The sequence below is a fragment of the Cryptococcus neoformans genome, chromosome 8 (genome assembly GCF_000149385.1).
Source record: "Cryptococcus neoformans var. neoformans B-3501A chromosome 8, whole genome shotgun sequence".
NCBI lineage: Eukaryota > Fungi > Basidiomycota > Tremellomycetes > Tremellales > Cryptococcaceae > Cryptococcus > Cryptococcus deneoformans.
Window position 1 is genome coordinate 462,813 of NC_009184.1, and position 27,404 is coordinate 490,216.

Sequence of the window (27,404 nt, forward strand, 5' to 3'; positions counted from 1 at the left end):
GTGGATTATTGTGACTAACCAAAAAGATACTTTCAAAAGATACTTCCAGTGACACACCAGTTTTCGAAGATCGCAAGTGGAGATAAATATTATGACATCATCACATTCCTCCCACCGGTTCTCTCTGACTTTAACGACTGACACCTCGATGCTATGACTTTCTGTGCCCTTTTCAGTTACATCTTCATAAATCACCGCCACAAGCATAGACAGCAGAGGGTACCGCAAGATGACCGCCACATATAGCACCACGGGGACAGTCTCAAATCCTCTTGATCTCTCTCAAATTCAGGGCGAACATACCTCTGTCAATCTCTCGTCATCAAACAAGAAAAACGTCAAGCCTAACGTCAAGGTCACACTCACCAGTCTGACTCCCAATAACGTGAGCCAATCATCTAAAGCGTAGGGAATGGCCTTCTCAATCTGACTTTTCGATGGGTGGTAGTCTGGAACATTACGGAAGATCAACTCTGTGGTGATCCCCATCGTTTACTCGGAAAAGTTCTACAAGGACGTACTGGATCCTTTGCTTGATGATGTAAACAAGCTCAGTAAGTCTAACTCTATGATGAAAATTCCGTCGGCTCAAACAAAGTCGGGTGGATTGAAATGCTGACAATGGTGATGACAGTTTACTACGCGGATATCCCTGTCGGTGCGATTTGCTGTAAATATGAGAACCTTTCAAAGGGCTCCAAAGAACCCCCCACCCTCGTCATATTGACTCTCGCGTAGGTATCCCAAGCGAATTACTCTCTTTCCTTCTTTCTGACATTACCATTTAGCATCCTCGCCCCCTACCGTTCCCTTTCCCTCGGCACTTCTCTTCTCCGCTCAGCGATGCACGCCGCTATCCATCCCACCACCCCTCCACCACCCATTCCTTCCGATAAACAGACCAATACCCGTGCTCAGCTGACCGTTGCTGCCCCGAGGGTCAAGGTGAACAGGGCGTTGGCGCATGTGCAGGTTGGGAATGATGAGGCGAAAAGGTTTTATGAAAGGTTGGGTTTCAAGGAGGTTGGAATGTGAGTTATGAGCTCTCCAGGGTATGTGTGCCTGGTTATGGCTGATAAATATTCAGCGAGGAGAACTATTACTCCAAAATGGAACCTCGAGGAGCGATCTTGATGGTCTGCGACGATCTCGCCATTGCCCTTGGTGAAAAGACCGAGGCCAACGGCTCTGTTTAAGGCGTTTTGTATGGAGTCTTGATTAAAAGGATAGTACTGCTGCATTTATATACCATGCATATTTGCTATTGAACCTTTTACAAGGACTATTCATTGTAGAGTGACTACATACCATAAAACTATCGTGTATAGTCATCGCGACTCATATTTCCAGGCGTATCGCGGATACAAAAAACATATCTTTTATTGATGCGTTAAGAGCATTAGAGACCAAAAGAATGAAAGGAAACGAAAGGATAAGTCCAGAAAAAAATGAACGAAATATAATCAGGCTCGACTTGCCTTTTTTTTCCACAATCGACAGGAATTGATACTATGATGCGCAGTCATAGCCAATTCGCCTGAGTTTCCACCAACACCGAATGGCCTCATAAGTGTCAAAGATTCCTCCGCTTGACCAAATTCGCCAACCACATCTTCCTCAACGGTTCTCGCTTGATAGCGAGATACGTATCAGCCGCCGCTACATTCATTTCAAACTCTGCCATCACCTCTACCATATCCTCATCGCGCATTTCCGACTCTTGCAGTTGAAGTTGCAACAAAGCTTCAGTCCTTCTTTGTGCTTCAGTCAGGCCTGCCACAGCCATTTCGGGCGCTTGTAACGTCAAGTTGGGAGCGGACCCGGGGGTGGGAGGGGTATAGGGTTTGATACGTAATCCCGGTGGTGTTTGGAGAAGAGTATGGTCGAGCATGGCTGGTGTAGATGTGGAAAATTCGGGAGATTGTTGGTCGCCTTGATTTCCTGATCCAGCGTTGGGTCCACGGCCCGGATTTCCCGTATCCAGATGAGCAGGGTTACCCGTATTCTGCATGGAATAACCGAATGGTCCATTTTGATGCATGCCGCTTAGCTGATGGGTGATCATTGGGCGGGACGAGGTACGCGGCTTTTTGGGAGGGCTACCCTGTGGTATCATGTGATGTTGCTGAGAGGAGCCGTTTAAGAGTGAAGGATCAAACGGCATGGTACGCTTCTGTGGAAGGAAAGCTTGTGACTGCGGGAAAAAAAGTTAGTATTCTATTGTATAGATTTTATGAAATTGTACTTACTCCGTTGGACAATCCAAATGATCCATCAAAATCCCCCTCGCCGCCTCCCTGTTCTCCGCTTTCCCAACTAAATACATTATGATCAGTCTGCATTGAAGTAGCTCCAAGTTGTACAAGCCCATTTCCGTTCACCGGATCGTGCATTCCTGGGTGTCCATGGGGATGATGTTGACTGCTCGACATTGGTGTCATTTGTCCATTAGTTGGCAAGCTGCTATGCGAATGTTGCCTGCTCAAGTGACCTACTTGGGCCATAGTTATCGGTTGCGGAACTTGGGCCATTTGGGCAGGAGTTGAGGTATTGGGATTGGGAGTGCTTAGATTCATCAAGCTGGACGAGGAAGAAATGGAAGTGTGACGAGTTTTGGTGTTTCGCGGAGCCCTGCGGCAGGAATCATTGGCGCAGAGGATGGCGAGTGAGTCGTAATGTGGGAGATGAATTTTGCGGTATTTGTATGCGTCCATTTCCTACATAGAGTCAGCTTGGATGTTATGAAGGTGGCTTACCTTTTCGGCATTCATCCACGCCTCTGGAGAAGCGGACAGTCTATGAGTGTTGTGATCCCACGAAAATCCAGGTAGAACCTCCATTTCCTTGACCAGACGATAATCCCTTTGCAGCTGTAGTACGTTAATTGTAGCACCGACATGATGAAACCTGGACCCACCCTCTGCCATCTGCTCCTACAAGCCTCTGGGGTTTTTGGCCCACCCACAAAGTTTGAATTTTCGAGCAACCGAGCGGCCTCTTTCCATACCTCAGGCTTAAAACCGTTATCTACCGTGCGGCCAGTATCCCGTTCACGCAACAAGACGTCAACAAGGATATCGGTATCCGAGTCACTCCAATGGGCTGAACGTTTGCGGTCTTTGGGAAAAAAAGGCTCATTGGAAGGCGTTGACATGATTACGGTGTCCGTGGAACAAGAGAAAAAAGGGGACCGGAAATGTACGACCGGTGCTTAACGACTGAGCGATAAGACGGCCACTTCGTCCCTAGGCGAGCAGAGGGCGTGTAGAGAGGAGGGGGTGCTTGGGATTGTGGATTCTGAGGAGGTCAGATCTTGAAGAGACCTGATGATCTAGAGCTGCGTGGGCGCAGAGTGAGCGGGACGGCCGCAGCAGACAGGAATTGAGGCAGACGTACTAGGGACATCTACAGCACCAGACTCTTGCCCGCCTATAGATATTGCTGCCGGTCTGAGGGGATCGAGTACGTGCAGCTGTGGAGTCGAGCTGCTGGCTATTGAAAGTGACAACGGATTAACTAAAGAGTGAAGAACACTGGTGATCATTATTACATACTCCCGCAAGGCTTCCCGCGATAATCACACATCACATTTGCATCATTCCCTCCGTATCCCTATACTCTCACCCATCCCATATACCATCCTCGAAATCCATACAGAGTATCTCCAGCAGCTCTGGCAACTGCTCTGTGAAAAAACAAGTCCGAAAAACGGTCCAGTACCGGTTAATATAGCTCAATCTACCCACTCGCCTGCTCTCTTTAACCATGCCTCTCGATCTCAACTATGCACCAGGGTCTGAAGATGAAGAGGAGGACAACATCGATGACGAGGACTTCCCAGGCCCATCTTCACGGAGGCAAGCTAGAGGAGCTGCTGGAAAGGGCAAGGGCAAGAACAAGGACGTAGGTACTCAGTCGCTACCTGATGGCTCTCATTTGACAAGCTATCCGATCAGACCGGAAGGCAGGCTTGGGAAGGGGAGTACCAGAAGTCATGGGATATCGTTCAAGAGGATGAGAGCGGCTCCCTAGAGTCTGCCGTAGAGACTCTGCTTGCACGAGGCAGACGGAAAAGGTGGATTTGTTCTATTACGCCTCTGAAAGGATAAGGCTGACCTGCACCGCAGAGCGTTGATGTCAGATACTCCCGTGAGACGGTCTATTATCCGGCACGTGTTCATTATCATCGACTTGTCAGAATCCATGTTAGATAAGGACTACCGGCCGACAAGGTACATGCTTCACAAGTACCCGCTCTCGGGGGTCAGCGATACTGATCTTTTTAACCAGATTCGAGGTCATCCTAGGATACCTCCGAACATATGTCGTCGAGTGGTTTGATCAGAATCCTCTAGGCCAGATCGGTGTCATTGCCATGCGTGATCGATTATCAGAAGTCTTGATACCCATGGGAGGCAAGTTTATCCCCCCTCACACTTGCCGTAGCTCTCAACTGAACGTTACAGCCTCCAATAGGAAGTCCCGAAGAGATTGTTCGCGCCCTTTCGGACAAGCGTAAACTCGAACCGTCAGGCGAACCGTCCCTCCAAAACGGTCTTGTCATGGCCAAGGGCGGTATGGCCCATTTACCCTCTACCTCTTCCCTTGAAATCCTCGTCATCTTCTCCGCTATATCCACCGCCGACCCCGACGGACCGATCACTATTCACAATGTGCTCGATACTCTGGCAACAGGGCATATACGTACATCCATCCTCTCTCTCTCGGGAGAAATCAAGATTTGTAAACAAATTGCCGAGCGGACGGGAGGTAAATTCGGTGTAGCTCTGGATCAAGAACATTTAAAAGATTTGTTATGGGAAACTATCCCTCCGCCCGCGACGACCATCGCACCCGTCACAGCCAATGTCCGTTCAGCACTCGCCGCTGGTGGCCGTGGTCCGAACCAAACAGGGGAGCGAGCGCCTGCAGGCGATCTCATGGTGATGGGGTTCCCTATTCGCTTACCCCTTGGCGGAGAAACAATGTGTGCCTGTCATGGGTTGTTGAGAAAGGGAGGATATCTCTGTCCGAGATGTGGGAGTAAGCTTTGTGATGTACCGACGGATTGTGAGGTATGTGGGTTGATGGTGGTTAGCAGTCCCCATCTCGCTCGAAGGTAGGTCACTTCATGTTTGATTGAAACATGGTTTTGCTGATCGAACCGCGAAAAAAAAAATTTAAAAAAAATAGCTTCTGGTTCTTATTCCCTGTGGCCAATTATGGTCCATTATCTATCGAGGATGTGGTGGAATCGAGCGAGACATGCTTTGGGTGTGATAGCGAGTTTTCCGATGTACGTCTCTTTGACTCTCTTAATCATCTTTTGAAAAACTATGTATCGCTAATCAAGAGGTCAAGGCTACCGCGATCAATGCTGGCGTAGCCCAAGTTGAAGATGGTGTGAGCCCCACGGGACGGTATAGATGCGCCAAGTGCAAGCATGATTTCTGTGCCGACTGTGATCTCTACATCCACGACACACTACACACCTGCCCTGGGTGTTCGTAATAGCCAACCCCCCCTCTTGAACTTGGAACATGAGAAACAGTATAATGCATAATCACCACACCGTTACCAATTGATACACACTAGATCATACAGATGCATGTTTTCGTTACAAATAATAGAAAGAAAAAAGAAAAAGAAAAGTCCGCTGTCGTACATGGATCGTCCGTATACTATGCTATACTGAAAATCATCAAGCACTATGCTGCTGTTATCCATGACACAAAATGTCCGCTTGCGTTAAACCAAGAGTCCACCCATTATCATCCCAATCACCATGACTCCCATCCCAACTACCGTCTCCGCCCCCATCCTCCTGGGCGCGGCACTACTCGACCCATCATCACTCACGTTACTCCCCCCCCCATTATTCCCTACTGCGATACTACTAACCGCGCTGTTATCCACACTTATCACGGGCACATCCATCACCTCGTACGCGCTGCTATTCGCCAAACCCAAGTACTGCGGTGCACCGGGCTGAAGGAGTGCAGGGGTGGCAGAGTATACGTACGTGGGGGTTGGGAATGTCGGGTCTGGGAGGACGGCGTTGGGCAAGGCGGTTTGAAGGGTGGTGGTGAGCGATAGGGCGGCGATGGAGGTGGGTGTAGGCGAGTTACCGTCGGCGGTAGAGGTGGTGATGGAGTTGTAGTCATCCGTAGAGTTGCTGGCGACGGATGTGGATTCAAGTGGGAGGAAACCGACCAGCGGCGCTTGTTTCCCGTTGATTCCATAGCTGTTTTGAGCGATTACGTGTAGTGTCAGCAGCTGGCAAAATCGCACAAATCAATGTAGAAAATAAATCAAAAAAATCACCTAAAGATAGTATACACATTCTTTAAAAACGGAGTACCCAGTTGCCAATCAATCCCGTCGCCTGTCGCGGGCTGAGCGATAGGCCAAGCGAGACACATGCTTGACTGTGCGATACCGGCATAAATCCAATCAGACGGCTGGAGCTGGATGTACCTCCCACTATACGATTTTTTTGCTCGTTAGCACAATCTTATTTAGTAATCATAAAAAAACACGGGCGTACCCGAAAGAGAATCCCAAAGTCATTCGAGTATTACAAGGCACCGCCCATTGACCTTCTGATACTTCTCGCGCATCAGTGATCAAGCGAAACAGCTTGACCACATCCTGCTGTGGTCCCGCGATACCGTTAAACCCTGCATCAAGCAAGGCCACGGAGCCGAGGCCGATCGAGGCGTAAGACGAGTTGATACCGACGTCTGTACCGTTCACAGTCACGCTTTCAAGGTCGAGTGCCCAGTAAAGGTATTCTTCTTGGGATAGTTCGGAAACGGTCGAGGGGAAAGCGTCGAGTTGGGATTCATCGCTCCGTTTACGTTGTGCGTCGGAAGTAGATGCCGCTTCGCTGTTCTCGCTCGTCGACGAAGCTGATAGAGTACCAGTGCTCGCCGTGAGAGCTTGCTCCTCTGTAGCCGTATCATTCGCCGAGACAGGTTGCCCAAAAGGCACCACATCATGCCACTCGATATCCCCTACCGTCCTGCCTGATCCCTCGGTATCATCGACATAATAACTCGACAGGCCACCCAAAGTGAGCGAGCCGATAGATGGCCTGTAGCGTGATGATGCAGAGGCGGCGGCTGAAGACGAGGAAGAGGTGGAGGTTGAAGAGGATTTGATAGGGGCGGACAAGGCGAGTGCGAATACAGGGTAAGGCAGGTGTGGTGTCCGTACGAGGTTTTCGAGAAGAGTGGGAAAGTAAGCCGGGCGGGATGCGCTGGCTGTAGACGCGCTCGCGGTCCCCGTCGCATTGGACACTGTCGAAACAGATGTTTCATTCGCGAGACTGCTACTGCTTGTAGAAGCAATCGTATTTGCCTGTTCATGCTTTTCAAAAAGCACATGCGTCAAAGTAGATAATCTCGGGAAACCCAGGCCGAGAATCCCAGAACTCTTTTGACTGCTCAGCGTCAGATTCGTCGCATTGATCATCCCAAACACTTGGCCTTGCAGCACACTGTCTCCCAGGATGATCGTCTCTGTCGCCAAGAAGCCAGATGCGACTGTCCCGTCCGCATAGCTCGTATTCCACACTGTCTGATTCGAGTCGATCGATTCGAAACCGGCAGAATGCTTGGAGACGTCATAGTATGGGTTCGTCGTGGTTCCAAGTGATGTAGGACAATGGGAGCCGCACAAGGTGGAGGCGAGGAGGATATCGGACGAGGCGAGGTCTAATTGGAGAGGGTAGGTGGTCGGCGGTGAACCTATTGACACGGGCACAACAAACGTGCTTCATTGGTTTTTTCGTCCCATCAACTTGATGTCTTTATTTATTTGTGACAACAACTCACTTTTGGCTTGTCCCTAAAGGTAGCAGAGTACCATTATCTGACCGCTTGACCATCCCCCGATCCTCTCTTCCGACCAAATCGAGCTCCACACCGCCTACACCCACAAACGGCGGCGGTGTACTCCTCCTCCTCCTCTCCACGGACCTCTTGCGCGCACTGGCTTTCCGTATCAGTTGTTCGCCATGACCACGATCCCGAGTGATTGCGCGTTCGGGCATGTCTACTGCCTGGCGAGTAGCGGCATGATGGACTGATTCGGGCGAGAGGCCATTGTGCGAATCGGTATTATCGAGGGTAGCGACGGTAGCGACGGTAGCGAAGGAAAGGGGGAGGATGGAGAGGACGGTGAGGATATGGGGTTTGACCATGTTTGTTTAGGGAATGGTCGGTAGGGTGTGTGTGGAAAGATGTTATATGGACATGCGAGTGATTGTATAGCGAGAAGAATTGTAGAGTTTTTTTTTCCCCGCGATGCGCGATTGAAGGCGGTGAAGGCGAAAGTCGCAGCAGCTGTGTCGAGCTGTGAGTCTGTTGTGGAATGGGTCGTGCCGTGGTCCGGATGGCTGAGGGAGTGTATGCGTATGCTTGTGGGTGATGGATTTCGAGTGCCGGGGATGTTATACAATGGACGGTGAAGAGGAAAACGACAAGGCGGGTTCGAAATAACAAGCGCGCGGCGCGTAACAACAATCAAGTCTTGCATGTTCTCTATTCCTTCTCTACCACTCGCAAACCCACAGCCCTGGACGTTATGCGATGCATTACAATAAACCCGTACTTATGCACACTCTCAACAGCGCTCAACCTCCCCACACCTCTCTAAAACTCTTCCTCGTTACCGCCTCCAAACCATCCGGCGTAGACTAGTATCGTGCCGTAGACGAGCATACCGCCCGCAATCGACATCCAGCAAGCAGCGGGCTGGATCAAGGCAGAGTGGGTGAGTAGCAAGGGGAGGGAAAGACCGGTCATCTACGTTGTCCCATGCATTGCAGGAAATTTACGAATCAGCGGTGAGGCTTCTCTACTGACGTATAGTTTCGAGGGATGGATCCAAGGGGGAGCCAAGGGAGGTACGTACCACAAGCATACCGGTGAGGAAGCGGCCAAAGTCGATATAGGCAGAGTTGAATTCTGGAGAAAGGTCGTCGGCCGAGGCGCAGCGAGAGCATATCCAGTTGGGGAACGGCGCGAGGATGAATGTGAGGGCTGGTTCGTGTGGGTTCAGGTTAGCCATTCGGTGCGCCCATGCAAGATGTGTGTAGAACAGAATGCGGGGGCTTGGTCAGGAGATGTGCCAAAACGTACCGACAAGGAGGGGCAACCAGTTTGCCCAGAGCGCACACGACAGGATGACCAGCAGGAAACCTGCGGCCAGGATGAATGAGAGAAGGATGACGGCTGTGTTTCCGGTTGCGTAAAAGGTCGGGGGGTAGATGTGGCCGCATTCGATATGGGCCGGGAGATGTGCGGATGTGAGAGGGGGGGTGAGAGTGGTGACGAGTGGTGACGAGAGAGGTGATGAGAGAGTGAGCGGGGGAGACAAAGAGGGATGGACGGGAGACGTACTTTTGAGACCAGCTGTCATGGCTTCTTGGACGTGGCTGGGATAACGGCGATGGTGATGATACAGAGCCAAGAATGTGTCCAACGATACATCTCATGTCCGACGTCACCCGTAGGCTCGCGGAGGTGGAGGCTCAACAGGCACGCCAGTGAGGCACGCAGAGCAGTACAGGTGATTTAGGCATGAGGGGTGGAGTTTAAAGGAAAAGGGTCAACTCATACTCAAGTCACTATGGGCAGACTAGAACGATGGGGGGTGTTAAATGCACTTTGGATAACTGCAATGTGAACTGGGTTATAACAAGCGCTTCACCCGTGGAAGCTCGATCCTGCAACGATTACTTTGGATTACTTTAGATTACTTTAGATGCTTTGGACAACTACTCTAGCCCCGCAACACCCAATGCAATGCCCATACATCTCCAGCGCCAAGACGCCGCCGTCTAGAAAACATGTGTCTAGAGAACAACGATGGTGTTTGGCGTATATCTCGAGCTGTTGTAGGTGCGCTTGCCAGCCTGTCTCGATTCGTCAGCCACCGCGGGCGCCAAAAAAAAAGTCGAGACGCACCTCCCACCCGGGATAGTCCTTCATAATCTCCTTCTCCCTCGCCAGGGCGGCCTGCTGGCGCCTGTACGCATCCCTGTCCTGCTCGGCAAGAAGAAGCGGGACGACGTTGATCCTTGACCACGCCTTTTCGCGCTTGAGCTCACTGCGACGCACACATCAGCCCGCTGCCGCCGCTGGAGAAAACGCAACATGCACGCACCGCTTCTCGACGTTGCCCTGGCCGAGCCTGTAGAAGCCGAGGGTGCAGATGGCAAAGACGCCGCCGAAGAGGACGGCGCCGGAGGGACCCTTGAGGGGGAGGTTGCGCTTGTACCTGAGGGTCTCGTAGCCCCCCGGCGGGGGCATGTCCCTGGGCGGGTGAGCGGCGTGGCGTGCGTGGGCGCAGAGTACTCACTGCCTGAATCCGTGCGACATGGTGATGTGGATGTGGATGCGAGTGGGCGGAAACGGCGATATGGCGGGGGGATATCTCCGCGAGTTTTTGCGGAATTTCTCCCGGTGGTATTACAACTTGGCGCTGCGAGTGTGCGCCGTACTGTGCGACGACGATGAATCGCTTCGCAAACGCATTCTCAGCGTGAGCACTCTTCCCCCCGCGCCCGCACACGCTCAGCCCCCACAGCGCAATCCCCACCCCCGCCAGCTCAGACGCCGTCTCCCTCTACTCCCCCGAGCCCGCCTTCCCCCCCGCCACAGCCAGAGACGACAGGCATCCCGCGCCCGTATACGACGACCCCAGGTCCCCGCACCACGCCGCAGGCCATGCAGCCCGCCAGCCCGCCCGCCCACACACCCGCCCCGCGTTCCTGCGCCACCTGACAGACGACGGCCCCCGCTCGCAGGCGTCCACCCCGCGCGGCAGGAGCGAGAGCCGCGAGCGGGACAGGAGCGTGCGCGTGAACCTGATGGCCGCCGCTGCCACGACGGCACGGCGCGGGTGGGGGATGAGCTCGGCGACGGGCACGACGAGGATGAACAGGATGGCCGATGGGCCCGATGGAAAGTACGCCGTCGGCGGCGGTCAATGTGCGTCCTCTTGTGATTTCTGCCGCCCAGACTGATCAGCCGCCAGTCTTGCGGGTCTTTCAGGTCAGCGACCCCTGCAGTGGCTCGTCCACGCCGATCATACAGGAAGATCCAAAGGAAAGAACGTTGCTCGCGAGAGGACAGGGCGGAGCGACCATATCCGAAGTCGTCAATCTCTGGAAGAGCAACTGGCCCGTCGGCAAGGGTGTGAATGATGTTAATTGGGGTGTTGCCGGTAAGCCGCTTTACTGACCCGGGACATTCTATCCAGCTAAAAGACAAACTCCAAAACCAGCATGGGACCACAAACTGGTGACTGCCGCTCCCAATGGTAATTTCATGCTTTTCGACGTTGAAAAGGGCAGACTCGAAAATGAAATATCGAGCGGTTCCTTTCGACCCCTCAACTGTGCCCAGTTCTGCCACCAGCCGTCCTATTGCCACATGGTCCTCATCGGCGGAGCCGACGGCAACATCAAACTGCTCGACCTTCGGACCGGCGACCCCCCCTCGCGTCGGCCTCTCCGTCACAGCTCCGCCATCACTTCTTTATGTTTCTCACCAACCGATGCCAGCTCATTCGTGATCGGTCTAGACGACGGTACGATCAAGCGATACGATTGGCGTATGGCCGGGAAACATCTGGGTACAGTGTATGGTGCGCATGGAAGCAAGGCCGTCATGGATCTAAAGTGGAAATTGGGGGATGATTCAATAGGCGGAGCAGGTGCAGGTTGGCTGGCCAGTGCAGGTGCCAACAAGATTGTCCAGGTGGGTAGAGAGAAAAGCCTTTATTACAAGAGCTGACAGATGGTAGATTTGGGATATGAACCAATCATGGGAAAAAGCCCCCACTGCCACCCATTCTCTCCATACTGCCCACCCTGTCCGCCGAATCGCCTGGCGACCCGATCACCCGACCGAGCTCCTCGTCATCCCGCTCACCCAACCGCTCTCATCCTCAAACTCTCTCGATCCGGCTTTACCCGCCCCACCGCCACCCACCCCACCACCGCCACCACATTCACTCTCCGTTTCCTCCGCCTCCACCAACAAGTTTAACATATCCACCACGACGCCGGACGAGACGACCATGGATGACGATTCTGCACGCCTTGAAATCTGGCACGTGAGGAGACATTATATCGCCAAATACGCCATCCCATCGCAGGACGGGGTGGCTGTCGATGCGTCTTGGAGAGGATCCGCGGGACTCGTCGTCACTTTCCAAAATGGCGGTTTTGCACAACTCGATATTCCTAGAAAGCTGAATAGTGGCTTGCTGCCCCTCCCGCTGGATCAGATACCGAGACAGATTGCGGGATGGAGTGCAAAGGGGGATTTGTATTTTGCCATTGACAAATTCAGAGCGGGTGAAGTCCCATTCGACGATCTGCAAGTTTTTTTTTTTTTTTTTTTTTTCTTTTAAACATACTGACTTTAAAGAGTTAGGAAACCAGAATATGCAAATCACTATGAACGTCTCGGCCGACCGACCCATTCCCTCTCCGACCCGCCCTACATCCCTCTCCAGACAATCGGATCGCTCGCGCTCCCCGACACCGACCCATCCGAATTCGCCTTTCTCGCCAGCTGGTACCGCCTTGAAGGCAGTATACCTGCCGATCTGTGTGCGTGGAATCGGGATGTGGCGAAATGGTGTGGGAGGGAGGATGATGCCCGATTATGGGGGTTTGTGAAAGGGTTGTTTGAAGAGTTTATGCCTCTGCAGGAAGGGATGGAGGCGACGTTTGTGAATGATGTTTGGGGGAGGGCAGGTAAGGCGTTGGCGGCGACGACGACGACGACAATGACGATGACGCCGCCCAATGTCTCGCCGAGGGGTAGACATGCTCGCCTGCCGCCAGACGACGAGCGAGAAAAAAGAGCGCACAGGATACTACCCACCTACGCCGGTATCCCCCTCGAACGGATCACCCCACCCGCATCGCCGACATCCAACCCGTCTGAAATCTCTGAGCGTACGCCCGACAGCGACTCTGGTTCCGACGACGAGATTTACTCTGACGAACAGTCTGAATCGGTCAAACCCCGTCGTTCGAAATTCGTATCGTTTATCGAGCCGGGTACGTCTAGTCTTGGACTCGATTTATCGTCGGCAGCAAACCGTCGACGTTCAAGTTTTTCGTCGCAAGAAGGGTCACCCGTGTTTGAGAAGACGACGAAGAAGAAGCAGCAGCAGCAGGGAGAGACATCGCCTATCGCCATCACAAACACAAACACGAACCCTTCGGCCGGTACCATCTCCCACCCAAATAGCGCTAGCAAAAAATCCACCCTCTCCAAAATCGCATTCACCCCGCGCCAACACTCCCACCCCCACCCCCACCAGCACCAGCACCACCAACACCAACTTGTATCTTCCTCCGACTGGCCCGATCCGTATGGTATCATCCCCGACCAGGTGCTTACCAGCGGTACCATGACTTCCACCACCGCCACATCGGGCACAAGCCGCGCGAGTACGACGACGCAAAGTAGCCCCCTCCCGGCCTTTGCGCGGAATGGGACCAAAAATTCCCCAAGAGCGGGGACGACAGGTCTGGCGGGGCATGAGATTGGGTCGGGTGTGGTGGAAGCGCCGCTGGCGGGTAGAGGATCGGCAGAAGTCGGCGTCGGCGCTGTGGTACCCAACGGAAACGGTCCCGGTGGAATCGCTTCCAGAGTGGGGTCAGGACAGGGGAAAGAGATGAGGGGGAGAGAGGAAAAGTTTGAAAAAACGGAATGGGAAGAGTATAGGAAGAAGAGAGTGGCGACGTTGATGACGTGGTGGGATGGCTGTGTCGAGAATGTTTGTTAATCTTCCATGTTGAAATGGTAATCGTCTGGCTAATCTTTTTTTTTTTTCCCATCCAGGGTGAAATGCAATTGGCAACCACCATCGCCCTCATCGCCTCGCCGCTGGTTACATTCCCGCCCTTCCAAGTGGAGCGTCTCGCGCACGCATACGTCCAACTCCTCGAACAACATCGTCTTTTCATGTTCGCCGCCTACATCCGACGCTTTTCAGGCATACCTTCTTTGGAAATCACCCCGCAAGATGAAGGTCTGACTCATACGTTCTTTTGCGAAAGGTGCGGGAAGAGTACCGGTAATTTGGAAGATATCGAGGTGAAAGGAAAAATATTCTGGTGGTGTAAAAAATGCCGAACGGGGGCAAAGAGCTGTGCTATCTGGTACGTGCAAAAACAAGTGATCCTCTTTTTTGCTAAAATGTCCCCTTTGGCAGTCGAAAGATAATCAAGGGCCTTTGGATGGGATGCCGACAGTGTGGACATGGAGGTCATCAGGCGTGTATGCGGCTCTATCACAGTGCGTTTCCAGTCCTCCTGTTGCTTTGTTTTACACTATCATTCCGACAAACTTACTAAACGCGGTCGCCAGGTCAAGCGCCTCTCATCCCCGTTCCATCCACAAACGTTTCAAACCCTTCACATACCCCGCACGCTCTTCTCAACACATCCTCGTCTACGTACAACCAAAGCGCCGGCTCCAATTTTACCACGCTTTCTACTACAGACGGCGCAAATGCCGATCCGGTGGAAAAGGTCGATGGGGTAGAGGCCGACGGTAGGTTTGCGCTATGCCCAACGGGTTGTGGATGTCGATGTCGGCGTATTGGGACCGCGAATACTGCGCATGATTAATGTTGGGAAAAAAAGGGACATTATTGGGTGATAGATGCATTTTGTATGTACAGATATGGGATGTATAATGGATGTAGAATCGTCAAAAGCAAAACGCCCCTCGGCCAAGACTAGATCAGGCTCAAGCTTCACCGTCCGCCTTACTCTTCTTCTTCTTTCGGCGCTTCTTTTTATCAGCTCCCTCCTCTCCATTCGCAGCCGGGGCATCAGCTGGCATTTCACCTGATTCGACTGTTCTCTTCTTCTCCGCAGGTGCACTCTCAGGCTCGCCAGCAGCAGCAGGAGCGGCACCAGCAGCCTCGGCGGCCTTTTGAAGTCTCATACGTTCCTTCTTTCCCAGTCGCTTCCCGTTTCTCACCTTTTCGCTCTTCTCCGTGGCCTCACCCTCACTCTTCTTCCCGCGCCTTTCGTCTTGTCCGCGTTCCTCGCCATCGTCCCTCTTTCTCTTCTTTTCCTTCTTCTCTTCTCTGCTCTTAGTCTGAGACGGTTCCTCCCCCCATCTCCTCTCTCGCAGCTTGTCCTTCAATTCCCTCACCCTCTTGCCCAAGCCTTTACCCTGAATTCCGATACCACCTTTTCTGTAAGGCGCAATACCCTTCATAGTAACCAACTTGTTGAGCTCGTCATCGGTGGCCAATAGAATCTCCACAGGCGTGAGACCAAAGGAAGCAGGTGCTGATGGAGTGTATTTGAAACGAGTCGGCATGTCCTCGATGATGTCTTCGTGGGCGAGCGCATTGTAAGATTCGACAGCTTCTTTGAGAGCATGAGCTTTCTCGGGAATAGAGAGCTGGTTCTCTTCATCTTCAGACAAAGGAGAGGGAGAGCGTTCCTTGTTCTTGTTCTTCTTCTTCTTGTCTTTCTTTTTGGATTTCTTGGAGGGTTCTTCGTCGATAAAATCGGCATCCATGTTGATAGGTCCTTCGTCCTCGTCGACATCCATATCTTCACCCTCACCCTCGCCTTCAGCAAACTCGTACTGGAAATCTCCCTCTCCCTCCTCTTCGTCGTACTCGGCATCCCCGAGTTCGTCATCCCATGTGGGCTTCTCGTTGTCGTCCCCGTCCTGCTTTTACAATCAGCGCTCTCTTTGCAGTGTCACCGACACAAAACTTACCTCCTGCTCATCACCCTTGCTCAACATACCACCAACAATCTTTTCCCAGACATTTTCGTCCCACTCTCCATCTAACACCTTTTCGAGCTTGCCCCATTCCAGATCCTTGAAGCCTTCCTTCTCCAGGTCATGTTTCAAAATATTCATTCTCTTCTCCATCTCTCTTCTCTTCTTGCCCTTTTCTCTCTTAATCTCCTCCTCCTTGGCAGCCTTCTCAGCGGCCTTCCTCTCTGCTCGTCTAGCTCGCTTGGACTTTCGAGTATCGTCGGCCCTACGAACAAGAGAAGGAATGTCACGAGGGTGAGTGGCAATAGTCGAGGATCCGGGCTCTTCGAATCGGAAATTGTATTCAGTCTCAAACTCCTCGGCACGATCTTCAAAATCGGATTCTTCATCAAGCTCTCCCCAAGGATGGCTAGATTTGAGTTTGGTAGACTTGGTCTGGGCAGCAGCTTCTTCAGCAACTTCGGTGGACGGTCCGACGACTTCGTCGTACGTAGGGACATGTTTTTCGGATCGGTCAATCCAGCCACGGTTGAGGATGTAGCTTAGTAGACGTCAGCATGAGAGCAGGGTACAAGGGAACTGACTTACTTCATCAGGAAATCATCATCGTCCTTGGCCTTCTTCGCCTCCTTTTCTTGCTTCTGCCTTTCCAATTCCTCCTTCTCGATCTTGCTTACCGCAGCCTTCTCCTCCTCATCTTCTCCTCCTTCACTCTCCAAGACCTTGAGGATGGCAGGCTGATCACCCATACCAAGGATCTTCCTTACTTCCTCTTCACCGCCACCAAATTCCAGCAAAAACTTCTTGTACTCTTCATCATCTTCATCGACCTCTTGAGCGTCCATTTCCCTTTTCTGGATAAATTCTTCGTCAGACTCATCATCAGATTCTTCAGCAAGCGTCTTGAAGGCTGAAACGGCCTCTTGACGGAGCCGACGTTGAGACTCCACGTGAGTAAGAGGTTCGGCAGACTCAGAGTCTTCATCTTGATCTTCGCCCGCAAGCAACTTGCTACGGTGATAGTCGGCAAGAAGGTAGGGCTACATTATATTAGCATACAATTATTTTCGTGAATAAAGATTACATACCTTTTCAGCAACCTTCTTGACTATGTTGCTCTTCAAGCCTCTCTGCTCAGCAATCTCTTGAGCTTTCCGCAACTCTTCTTGAAGAACATTTTCTCCACCATAAACACCTTCTTTCTTCTTGATTTTGCTAAGAGTTCTCAAAATAGCGGCATCTAATGCAGGAGTGAGTTCGTTGCCCTCCTCATCCTCGGTGACATCTTCAGATGAGGAACTGTAGTCGGAAGAGTAGTCTTCCTCAGAACCGGAAGAAGAGGACGATTTGTCCGATTTCGGAACTTGAGCTACAACTATGTAAGCTATTATCCTCACTGTATCCTCCGTCACTCACCTTGCATCTTGCTATTCTAGCCGAAGATGATGCGGATATGCTCTTCGAGACTTGCGTGAACTGTAAATCGTGGTCAACTTTCAGTTCTTTGATGAGTGCTCAAAAAAATCAATAATAAAGATCTGTTACGTAATTGGTCGGGACGTTCCGCTTTCTCGATGACGGCTGTTTTCCTTTCGTTCATCGTAACGAATTATGCTCGCGTTCGCTGGAATTCATCGTTACGAAAAAACCAAAAAAAGCACCCACAGCCCACATAGACATGCTCCGTCGCCCAGCCCTTCCAACCAGGGCATTCCCTAAGCACCGCATCTCCTCAACCTTCTCCTTTTCCACCTCACAGCGACGCTCATCGGTCTCCTCTTCTCCAGCTAAACAGCCAGAATCTACCTGGGCAGCTGCCACTACAGAAGCTCATCGAGTCCTTACCCCTCCACCGGCTACTTCAGCTTCAACAGTTACCTCACTCGATGATCCTCTATCCGCCATTAACTCCGAGATTGGTAACCTCAAATCCAGTCTCTGGCGTATGCTCGGCTCTTCCAATTCTGCGCTCGACACCGTGGCAAAGTACTACTTCCAAGCTGAAGGGAAGCATCTCAGGCCGTTGTTGGTGTTACTCATGAGTCAGGCTACCAACGGATTAGGTGGTAAGGGATGGGATGGGGCAAAACGAGAGGCGATTAGGAGAAAAGTGGATGACAGTCTTACAGCTGAAGGAGGTGTGCTGAATGACTGGAACCCAGAAGTCTCTGGGCCGGAGCCCTCATCAGGTTTGGGAAGTATGGTGTTCGCCTCACCGTTCAGAATACCTGAGGCTGGAGCGCCCGCTATCCCCGAGCCTGAACCCCTCCCTTCCCAGTTCGACGAATTATTAGGAGAAGGGAACGGTCAGCCTGTAATCTTGCCTACTCAAAGGCGGTTGGCCAGCATTACAGAAATGATCCATGTCGCTTCATTGCTGCATGACGACGTCATTGACTCTTCTTCTCTGCGACGTGGTACCCCTTCGGCTCCATCAACCTTCGGTAACAAGCTCTCCATTCTCTCTGGTGATTTCCTGTTGGGTCGCGCTTCTGTCGCCCTTGCCCGTCTTGGCTCTCGAGAAGTTGTTGAATTGCTTGCTACCGTCATCGCCAACCTTGTAGAAGGTGAAATGATGCAGTTGAGGGCGACAAGCGAACCCGAAAAGGCTCCTACGGCCAAAGGTTTTGAGGATTACATGAGAAAGACATACTTGAAGACCGCGAGTTTGATGGCCAAAAGCGCAAGGGCCGCTGTCATCCTTGGTGGTTGCGGATCTGTGAGCGAAGAGGGAGCGTGGGTAAAGGATGTTGCATATGGATATGGCAGGAATCTGGGTATCGCTTTCCAGGTTAGCCTCACCACATTGATAGTCTCGGATCACCACTAACATCACTTCAGCTGATCGACGATGCCCTTGACTTCCTCCCTCCCGATTCTTCTCTCGGCAAACCTTCTCTTGGTGCCGATCTCCGTCTAGGTCTCGCCACGGCGCCCGCCCTTTTCGCCTGGGAGACTCACCCTTCAATGGGCCCCCTCATCCTCCGTAAATTCACTGAACCAGGAGATGTTGAGGCTGCCCGAGATCTTGTGGCCAGGAGTGATGGATTGCAGAGAACAATTGAGTTGGCTAGGGAGTTTGCAGGTGAGGCAAGAAGGTTAGTGGAGATGTTGCCGGAGAGCGGAGCGAGGGATGCGTTGGTGCAGCTAACGGTCAAGGTCGTCGAGCGAGTTAAGTAGAGAAGGTATTTCATGTGAGAGCATCAAGGACAAGTAGGATCGTGTAGCGAGGGAAAATCATATGTCTTCATCCATGCATCTGCATTTGCATCTGCATAGCCTGTTTCAAGTACATGGCGGTCCTTCATTGTTGACTGGTGGGCCGTGCGCCGCCTTTCTTAAGTGCCGTCAAGATCTCGTGTATATGGTAGCCAAAAGGAGTCACGGCTTTACACAATGATGGCTGATCAAGTAGATGATTATATCGATGGATAAATATCTTTTTTTTCGTCCATGGTCACATCCATGTTTTTGCTGACCTCTTCTGTTTTTGAAACAGTAGAAAAAAATGTCTAAGGCTCTAGACTGCCCTTCAACTTTCAGTAATTGGCAGGCTGTGAACTGAGACTGAGCTGTGACTCGTGTGACAGGGGGTCACAAATTGTTCAACTCAAATAAATGCTTCCTACACTACTCCCAAACAAAAGTACAGTTAGTACCGCTGTACTGGCTAATTGCTGCCTGACTGCGTGTTGATTGATCTCCTGTATCCGAAGACGTGTTCCACTTCGACGTCAGCAGATGTACGAATATCGGTCCGTTGATGCTTGATTGATCATGATAATCCGAAGAGTTTCCGTCAACGTCGTCCCATCATCTCTCATGTCATCACTCATTAATCTAGTCCGTCTTAATTCGTTGGTGATGCTAGAAGTAACACCTTTTCGAGTGTGCGTGTTCAAGCGGATTTCACAGAAATAAGGAGAGCATAACAATACTATGCAACTAAAAAGAAGAGAAATCTGTGAGAGGTTGCACGTACCAACAACTGCAGTATTCTCATTCGCTTTGTTTCACCACATCGCCTCAAAAAGGCGGATTTATTATGATCTCCGATCACTATACCTAATTTGGTTCCGTTCGTAGCTGAACCGCCTGCTGCACCGCGGAAATGTGAGCCAGCGTATCATAAACTCATCCGATGATGCATCAGATCGATTCCCTCTACAGCGTTTCTCGCAGCACCAAGGGCTCGTACGACGCTCCGGCGATTCCGGATCGAATAACAGCATGGTAAGTAGTGGAACGGTTTCACAAGGGCGAAATAATGGTCGAGCATCGATGGTAGCCACTGCAGGCAGCCACTTCTTCAGTTGTTGACGGTTCTTTCAGGCATAATGATATTCCCATTATCTGATCGATTGACATCACATGCAAGCCTTCTGCTGCGATAACTTTCAATTTCAAACCTCCGGAATTACTCCTTTTGACCCAAAAGACGATCCAGAAGTCAATTAGAGTATGGCGTGGCGTGGCAGGCAGGAACAAGAAGCCGTAGGTGCCGACCAAAGTGGCTGTGTTGCTTCTTATCACAAAGCATTCAGAGAGCGGCCCGAGCAGGAACGAGTATGCTTGTATGACTACTATAAGTTGACCGGATTTGCCAATTACTTAATCAACAAGTATCTCCACATGCGCAGCAAAGGGGCCGCAACTAATAACAAAAAGCGAATGATTGTCATTTATCTCTCGAGATCTGCCGGCGGCCGATCGTGTGTCATTCGCCCTCTCGTTATCATTTATCACGTGTCACAGCTCACATTGTCTAGAGAAAGGTTCTTCGGCTCAAAGCAAATCCCAGTTGTAGTAATAATAATCACACTCAATTTGAGGCACGGAAAAAAACTTTGCATGATTTCGGACAGATGTTCCGATAATCGAAATATCATTCACCCAACGATGCTCATTGATCTTTCATAATGTGCGCATGGTGTATACAACTACATGGTTCAGCTGACCACTTGCCAAAACTTGTAACAGGCATTCTTGGATTGGGCAACAGGTACCCAGATCGAAAGCATGAAGAATATTTTTGTCGTCTGATTATTTTGTTGGCATCGGAGGCGGCGCCGGTAGTTGACCATCAAACAATAATGTCGGCTTGCCAAAGCCTACAGCAGGCGCTCTTGAATCGAGCAGTAGGTACCGCAGGCCGAAGGAATATAGGGTACATTGTCGACAGATGACTTTGTTCACATCGGAAGCGCATCCGGTAGTCGATCTTCTACAGTATAGGGCAGGTTTTTTGACAATAGCAAATTATCGACACCCGGAACGCCTCACAACACCAAGCTTGCCCAAGAAAACTATATAAACGGACGCCAAGGCGGTAGGTATGAAACACCCACCACTCCCTGCCAAGCTCAAGACAACAAACAATGCGAATCCCTCTCGACGTTGCACACTCGGTAGTACGTGCTCTGCACACCATCCGTAGTGACTCTGCCCAATCGGGCAATGTTACCCAGACTTCGGTTCAGATCCCCAGCAACCAGCCAGCATGGGCCGAACCACTTTCCCCGAACTTGGCTGCCTTCTCTATTGAGATGGATCGATGGCCAGATTGGGCGGGACAAAAAGTGGGAGAACCAAACAAGTATGTCAATCAGGTACTCACCAACTTGGGTGAACGAACCGGTGTAATGCCCTATCTCAGGGTTGGAGGTAAGTAACCTATGTCATTTCTTGCACTCTTTTCCTTGTCACCTATCCATGATGTATGGAGCTACATTGACTCCCCATAGCCAACTCGGAAGACCGTGCGACGATCGACTTGTCCTACGAAGTGATGAACGCCACTTTCCCCGCAGCCACTGAAGAGGTACCGGTTCCCGAAGCAGACAGCATCTCTATCGGTCGCGACTTTTACGCTCTTTCCGGTAACCTTCCCGATGGTACACCTTTCCAGTGGGGTGTCAATCTCGCTAGTCTCAACCGCACCGAGACTATTGCGCAGGCGAAGCTCATTGCAGACACTTTCCAAGGAGACCGAGCCCATTTGACTGCCAATGTCCATCTCGATGGTCTCGAGATAGGTAACGAGCCCGATTTCTACAGTAGTGGGAAAGGATTGGGTGCGGCATGGACGCCGGCAAATTACTCTCAAACATGGCTCGATTATGCCCAAGGGGTATCGGAAGTCATTCAGCTGGGTGGTGACGGTCCCTACCTTACTCCTGGTGCTATGACCGGCTTCGAGGCTCCCGCCTGGACACCTGAAGCTTCTCTCGAGGCTGGGATTCTGGACGATGATGACATCCGATCCGTTGTTAAGCAGTTCAACCAGCACGTTTACTCTGGCGCTTTCGCGGACGGTTACCCTTTGTCCCCTACGGGCAGCTTGATGGACAAGGGGACTGTGCGGGCAAACCTTACCACTCGAATGGGCTAAAGGCTGTCAAGAGTGAGGGTCTGCAATACGTCTTTGTAAGTTTTCTTACAACTTTCTACCGTTCAGATTGAGATCCTAGCTGATTATCGTTGTAGGCTGAAGGTAATTCATACGCCAAGTGAGTAAAGTCTAGGACGATTATGGAATATACAGATACTGACGAACAACAGCCACGGTCAACCTGGTACCAGTAACACGGCCGAAGCGGCCCTTTGGGCCATTGACTGGATGCTTCATCTGGCTTCTATGGGAGTTGAGCGTATGCACTTCCACCACGGTGTCGGATTCCGCTACAATTTCTTCCAGCCCGTCGCTACCGATGCTGACCACGACGATGGAACCAATATGACCAGTCGAGCTCACATTCTACCCGCTTACCATGCCGCTCTTATCGTCAACGAAGCAATTGGTACCAACGGGAACTCATACGTTGCGGAAATCAGCACCCCAAACGATAACGTGGTGGCGTATGGTATTTGGGAAGACGGTGATTTGGTCCGAATGGTGGTCACTAGTACCGAGGTTTACACTACCGATGATGAAGACGCGCAGGAGGGAAGGAACAAGTTTGAGCTCAACCTTGTCGGCGTTGAAGGAAGGAACGCAACCATCAAGAGGCTGTTTGTCCCTCAAACCACTGCGATGCACGGACTGTGAGTTTCCCTCTTTCTTCTTCTCGCGACGCCTGAAACAGACACTGACAAAGGTTTAGTACTTGGGCTGGTCAATCTTTTGACACTGAAGATGGTAAACCAACTGGAGAAGTCAGCGAGGAGACCCTCGACAACGGCGTCCTTCAAATTGATGCCTCTTCCGCTGTTCTCATCTGCTTCAAATAAGCCTCGGTTGGGTACGATGAAGAACAAATAAGGAAAAAATCACACCTCCAGGAAGTGAAAGAAAGAGAGGAAAAAAGACCGATAAGGGTTGAAAAATTGGCGCAGGAAGTTTCAAGTTATAATTTAGAAGTCAGGAAAGTTTTGGTTTATTTAATCTGGAAGAATGTATAAATTTGAGACTCTAGCTTGCAAGCATGCTGCCCTCGTGCACTTGTTCACCCCCATAAGCCATAGCTTGCAAAGGAAAAGGTTTATGGCGACGGACGTTGTGTCATCTGTGAACAACGTGACCGGCTTGCTTTTCATTTGTCGACTTGATTGCCCACCATTCAGTCAGTCATCGGCGCTTAATCCAGCCTGGAAATCCGTTATCGAAGAGTCATTGCTTGTACTGTAGTAAGTGGAAAAAAGTTAGTTGGTTCGATTCGAAGCTGTAAGGAAACGAACGGGTTGGATTCCACGCGGGAATACCAAAGAAACGGCCATGTTAGACGAATGGCTCTATTGGAAGACTCTGTCTTTCAACAGACCTCTCTTTTAAATTAAACTGCTTCTTCTGTGATGTGAAACGCCACGTCTTTTGCGGTGTCTGATTGAACTTTTTGGCTCTTTATGCCGGGACTCAAAAGCATGTGCGGTGTCGTCTGAAGACAACTCATTTCACGACAGTTTTACTAAAGCGAGGACCGACGCGTGAGGCCCCTCATCGTCTGTGGTCATCAATCAACGAATCGCGTCGCGTCGATATGAGAGAAAATCTGCGGATGTAAAAAGTTGAACGATGCATGAGCGACAAACGACAGGCTATTTTCGTTCGGTGGCTGCGAATCGCGGGTCGCGTAGCCGGAAGTACCTAGGCACACATCAGGGTGATGGCAGTTGAGCAGCAGCCAAAAGTGCAGAGGAATGCCACGTGCTGGGCGAGTTAAATCCCTGAAAGGTCAAACAGTAGGAACATTTTTAGGAACCGTAACGCCGACGCGTTAATGGGTTTAAATTGAGACTGCCCATACAAAAGCAAGCACGGCCCTTTGTCACCTCCTCCATCCATCAATTGTCCTTCCTTCCTCACACAGGTATATATACGGCCTGCCTGTCTGCCATCCTCTCCTTCTCGCTTTCCCGCCACCCGCCTCCATCCAGCCGCCTCCCTCTCCTCGCCAGCGCGGTAACCACAGCTACTTCAGCATCTTTGGGTAAATCCAGGTGATAACCCATCCTTCTTTACAAGTATTGTTATAAATACGACCGCGCAGAGCGCATTACAACTCATCCACCCAATAAACAAACAACCATGCTCGCATCCATTATTGCTGCTCTCCCCCTCCTTGCTTTCCTCCCTCTTTCCAGCGCTCACGCCGTCTCGGATGGTGTCGCCCTTGAGTCCAGATTATGGTACGAACGCGCTGCCGCTGCTCTCTCCTCCGAGGCCGAAGCGGCGGGCGTCCCCAGTGGTCTCCGATCCAGGGCTCACACGTCCGGCTTGCGTCGTCGTGCTTCTCGACATCATAGTGAAGCTGGCCAAAAGCTCGTAAGGCGTAAGAAGGAGACTACTCAGAAACGTGACGGGGAAAAGAAGAAGAAGAAGAGGTCTTGCAAGGCTAAAACGACTGGTCTTGGTGCCGCTGCTACTGCGTCTTCATCCTCTGTGAGCGAGGAAGTCGCTTCCAGCGCAGCTACGGTGTCCAATTCTCTTGGTGCGGTTGCCAACGCTGCTACAGCTGGTATTAGCTCGCAGGCCGAGTCTAGCGCGGTGTCGTCTTCCTCTTCTAACGCCGCCCACGTCACCAACTACGCTCCTACTCCCACCTCTTCTGCTGCGGGCTCCACCATCACCGATTCTGCTTCTGCTGTTGCCGATGCTTGGTCGCCTGAAATTTCTATCGGTCTCTCTGCTAACGCGTCCATCGACATTCTCACCACTTACACTGTCCCCGATTCTGCTACCACCGCTCCTACCATCGCTCCCAGTGCGTCTGCCTCGACTACCTCTTCAGCGGCCAACTCTTCTACATCTGAGCTTTCCAGCGAGCTTCTTCCTTGGGGTCACGGTATTTCCAGTTGGACTACTTCTGGTGGTCTCCTCTCTTGTACGTTCTTTCGCTCCCTTACTTCTAATTTTGTTAATGAGTCATGTAGACGATGCTGCCCTTAAGCCTCTAACTGCTGGTAAACTTCCCGATACTGGTAACGCTCCCGATGGTACCTCAGCTCTCTGTGCCAACTTCCCCGCTGGTTCTTATGGTCTCACCAATTCTGGTTTCTCTTTCTATTCTTCAGGTGCCCACTCTGGTGTCGAGGTCGATAGCGCTCGTGAGGTCGCCCTTTCTTATGCTGTCTACTTTGAGGAAGGTTTTGGCTTCAACAAGGGTGGGAAAATGCCCGGCCTTTACGGCGGAACTAGCTTGTCTGAGGCTAAGAGCTGCAGTGGCGGTCGAACGACTGACAGGGGAAGCTGTTTCTCAGCAAGGTTGATGTGGAGGACTGATGGTGCCGGTGAAATTTATGACTACTTGCCTGTTTCTTACACTGGCACCGACGACGGTTACGGCGAGTCCAGTAAGTACCATTTGCATCCTGTCGACGTTCCAGGACTAATCCCCGCTTAGTTGACCGAGGAGCTTTCACCTGGGCTACCGGCCGATGGCAAACCGTTGCTATGCGAGTCAAGCTCAATGACGTTGGACAAGCAAACGGCGAGCAAGAACTTTTTGTTGATGGCCAGAGCGTGATCAACATTTCTGGCGTCACCTTTGCTACTGAGGAGGACACCGCAATCTTTGGTATCATGGCTCAGACCTTCTTCGTAAGTTGATTTTATCTGTTCGATAATGGAATTCAGTCTGACACATGATTACAGGGCGGTCACACTTCCGAGTGGGCTTCTCCCAAGGACCAGAACTTGTATTTCAAGGACTGGACTCTTACTGTCCTTGCTTAAACCTAAGCGCAGACTACTTTAGGCATTTGCAATGCTTGGACGCAACTATAAGGAGTTGTAAAGGGTTGTTTGCTTGTGTAATTGCTGCCTTTGCGCTTCTTTTATGGGGAATTTCCACTGTTCGAGGACTGGTTTCTCGTTCATATTTTTAATTATCATCTTGTCATTACCGCAAATTGCTGGCTCTAGAACCCTAATCTCCTCTCTTTGGATCAGCTGTTACCGCAGGTGTTTATGTTCATGTCAATATTTTGTTGTTACCGTGTGTATACAAATTTGCGGATGCATATCCTGTGGGAGGCCAAAGCTTGTCGTGGTGCCGTGTAACATACAACGTCCGAGATCATCCCTAATCTACGATCTGTACTTACATCGTCTTCAATCGTAATACATTCTCCTGTATTTGTCTTTTTCAGGTGACGAATCAAACGAATTAATAATGATTGTCCAAATGCTCCAAGTACATGCTCGCTCATCATCAGGTGTGGAGCACAATGCTTGCTGGATAATTAAAATCATCATATATCTAGAAGGTGCATCGATGAAAACCAAAGATACCAAGAGAGTTGGTGGGTAAGTATTTTAGTGATTACAGACGAAGGAAGAGACATGTTGGTTATTCCTGAACGATGAGCTCCTCAACCTTCCAGTCCTCAAAAGAGTTGTCTAGATCGTAGCCTTAGTCTTTACTCTCTATAGCCTAAAGATGCAACGAAGACTTACCAGGAAGGTATCGCCGTATGACGAGGGGGATCTTCTTCGCGGCAAGCTCTTTGATCGCAATCTCAAGAGGATCTGATTCTCCTTCCACGGGCACAAGGACGGGGGCGTTCATACTGGAATTTGCGATGAGCACGGATAACTCTTGTCTACGGGGTTACTGCACGAAGAATGAACATACCTAATCTGCAAAGCCCTGGTACCCAGTACTCTTGCTCGCTCGTACTTTGTCATATAAGGAGTCGTCACTCGGATCTCATTAGGCTTAGCAGCCTTCCCTGTTCGGGGACGGTCGCCTTCCGGAGCACCTGATTCCTACGAGCAGATTTTCAGTCGATACACTCTCCACGCCACGAAATGTACTTCAGGATACTGCATCCAAGCTAGAAGAACTCACGATGATCATGGTTTCATCGACCTCGCCATTGGCGGCCTCTTCCTCAGCATTTTCTTCGTTCTCGTAGCTTTCGCAATCTGTCAGCAGCTGATCTACTCCCGCCTTCCTGCTTCCTCCGCATCAACCGTTCAGCACCCTGCTCATCATCATCTTTCTCCACCATTTCCATGCAGCATATTTTAACCCTCGCGCGACCTCTTTGCTCCATTTCCTCGTAGAAACACGAGATCTGCACTTACTTGAGGGTATCGGGGTCCACGTAGTCCTGCTCGTAGTCACCTCCTTCGAAATCGCCAGTGTCCATTCGCTCGTCGTCAGACATTGT

At 51.1% G+C, this 27,404-nt stretch overlaps 13 protein-coding genes across 13 annotated transcripts; 7 read left to right on the forward strand and 6 right to left on the reverse strand.

Moving 5' to 3' along the window:
* Positions 1-229: 229 nt before the first annotated feature.
* Positions 230-1,196, forward strand: CNBH1560 (hypothetical protein; the record flags this gene model as incomplete). The annotated part of the gene is made up of 5 exons (XM_768608.1): positions 230-385; positions 449-554; positions 635-734; positions 789-1,031; positions 1,088-1,196. 5 exons carry the CDS (start codon positions 230-232, stop codon positions 1,194-1,196), a joined length of 714 nt encoding a protein of 237 aa, XP_773701.1.
* A 377-nt stretch (positions 1,197-1,573) lies between these two features.
* CNBH1570 (hypothetical protein) lies at positions 1,574-3,154 on the reverse strand (the record flags this gene model as incomplete). Its single annotated transcript, XM_768609.1, has 4 exons — positions 1,574-2,194; positions 2,250-2,717; positions 2,757-2,870; positions 2,918-3,154. The coding sequence occupies 4 exons, from the start codon at positions 3,152-3,154 to the stop codon at positions 1,574-1,576; spliced, it is 1,440 nt and encodes a 479-aa protein (XP_773702.1).
* A 611-nt stretch (positions 3,155-3,765) lies between these two features.
* CNBH1580 (hypothetical protein) lies at positions 3,766-5,511 on the forward strand (the record flags this gene model as incomplete). The annotated part of the gene is made up of 7 exons (XM_768610.1): positions 3,766-3,903; positions 3,957-4,075; positions 4,128-4,232; positions 4,291-4,419; positions 4,481-5,119; positions 5,194-5,296; positions 5,362-5,511. 7 exons carry the CDS (start codon positions 3,766-3,768, stop codon positions 5,509-5,511), a joined length of 1,383 nt encoding a protein of 460 aa, XP_773703.1.
* Positions 5,512-5,748: 237 nt separating this feature from the next.
* On the reverse strand, positions 5,749-8,206 carry CNBH1590 (hypothetical protein; the record flags this gene model as incomplete). The annotated part of the gene is made up of 4 exons (XM_768611.1): positions 5,749-6,244; positions 6,325-6,483; positions 6,548-7,777; positions 7,839-8,206. 4 exons carry the CDS (start codon positions 8,204-8,206, stop codon positions 5,749-5,751), a joined length of 2,253 nt encoding a protein of 750 aa, XP_773704.1.
* A 451-nt stretch (positions 8,207-8,657) lies between these two features.
* On the reverse strand, positions 8,658-9,426 carry CNBH1600 (hypothetical protein; the record flags this gene model as incomplete). The annotated part of the gene is made up of 4 exons (XM_768612.1): positions 8,658-8,810; positions 8,920-9,047; positions 9,147-9,239; positions 9,408-9,426. 4 exons carry the CDS (start codon positions 9,424-9,426, stop codon positions 8,658-8,660), a joined length of 393 nt encoding a protein of 130 aa, XP_773705.1.
* Positions 9,427-9,862: 436 nt separating this feature from the next.
* Positions 9,863-10,388, reverse strand: CNBH1610 (hypothetical protein; the record flags this gene model as incomplete). The annotated part of the gene is made up of 4 exons (XM_768613.1): positions 9,863-9,922; positions 9,975-10,116; positions 10,174-10,323; positions 10,369-10,388. 4 exons carry the CDS (start codon positions 10,386-10,388, stop codon positions 9,863-9,865), a joined length of 372 nt encoding a protein of 123 aa, XP_773706.1.
* A 134-nt stretch (positions 10,389-10,522) lies between these two features.
* CNBH1620 (hypothetical protein) lies at positions 10,523-11,807 on the forward strand (the record flags this gene model as incomplete). Its single annotated transcript, XM_768614.1, has 4 exons — positions 10,523-10,551; positions 10,597-11,000; positions 11,047-11,235; positions 11,296-11,807. The coding sequence occupies 4 exons, from the start codon at positions 10,523-10,525 to the stop codon at positions 11,805-11,807; spliced, it is 1,134 nt and encodes a 377-aa protein (XP_773707.1).
* Positions 11,808-12,093: 286 nt separating this feature from the next.
* CNBH1630 (hypothetical protein) lies at positions 12,094-14,668 on the forward strand (the record flags this gene model as incomplete). Its single annotated transcript, XM_768615.1, has 6 exons — positions 12,094-12,395; positions 12,453-13,073; positions 13,143-13,812; positions 13,878-14,197; positions 14,251-14,333; positions 14,406-14,668. 6 exons carry the CDS (start codon positions 12,094-12,096, stop codon positions 14,666-14,668), a joined length of 2,259 nt encoding a protein of 752 aa, XP_773708.1.
* A 121-nt stretch (positions 14,669-14,789) lies between these two features.
* CNBH1640 (hypothetical protein) lies at positions 14,790-17,214 on the reverse strand (the record flags this gene model as incomplete). The annotated part of the gene is made up of 5 exons (XM_768616.1): positions 14,790-15,734; positions 15,786-16,332; positions 16,380-16,831; positions 16,880-17,160; positions 17,208-17,214. The coding sequence occupies 5 exons, from the start codon at positions 17,212-17,214 to the stop codon at positions 14,790-14,792; spliced, it is 2,232 nt and encodes a 743-aa protein (XP_773709.1).
* Positions 17,215-17,469: 255 nt separating this feature from the next.
* On the forward strand, positions 17,470-18,971 carry CNBH1650 (hypothetical protein; the record flags this gene model as incomplete). The annotated part of the gene is made up of 2 exons (XM_768617.1): positions 17,470-18,582; positions 18,633-18,971. 2 exons carry the CDS (start codon positions 17,470-17,472, stop codon positions 18,969-18,971), a joined length of 1,452 nt encoding a protein of 483 aa, XP_773710.1.
* Positions 18,972-21,169: 2,198 nt separating this feature from the next.
* On the forward strand, positions 21,170-23,021 carry CNBH1660 (hypothetical protein; the record flags this gene model as incomplete). Its single annotated transcript, XM_768618.1, has 7 exons — positions 21,170-21,202; positions 21,272-21,455; positions 21,536-22,149; positions 22,194-22,217; positions 22,278-22,300; positions 22,353-22,835; positions 22,895-23,021. 7 exons carry the CDS (start codon positions 21,170-21,172, stop codon positions 23,019-23,021), a joined length of 1,488 nt encoding a protein of 495 aa, XP_773711.1.
* Positions 23,022-24,315: 1,294 nt separating this feature from the next.
* Positions 24,316-25,962, forward strand: CNBH1670 (hypothetical protein; the record flags this gene model as incomplete). The annotated part of the gene is made up of 4 exons (XM_768619.1): positions 24,316-25,111; positions 25,161-25,580; positions 25,631-25,827; positions 25,882-25,962. The coding sequence occupies 4 exons, from the start codon at positions 24,316-24,318 to the stop codon at positions 25,960-25,962; spliced, it is 1,494 nt and encodes a 497-aa protein (XP_773712.1).
* A 616-nt stretch (positions 25,963-26,578) lies between these two features.
* On the reverse strand, positions 26,579-27,401 carry CNBH1680 (hypothetical protein; the record flags this gene model as incomplete). Its single annotated transcript, XM_768620.1, has 5 exons — positions 26,579-26,628; positions 26,686-26,798; positions 26,864-26,997; positions 27,080-27,146; positions 27,319-27,401. 5 exons carry the CDS (start codon positions 27,399-27,401, stop codon positions 26,579-26,581), a joined length of 447 nt encoding a protein of 148 aa, XP_773713.1.
* Between the last annotated feature and the right edge of the window lie 3 nt (positions 27,402-27,404).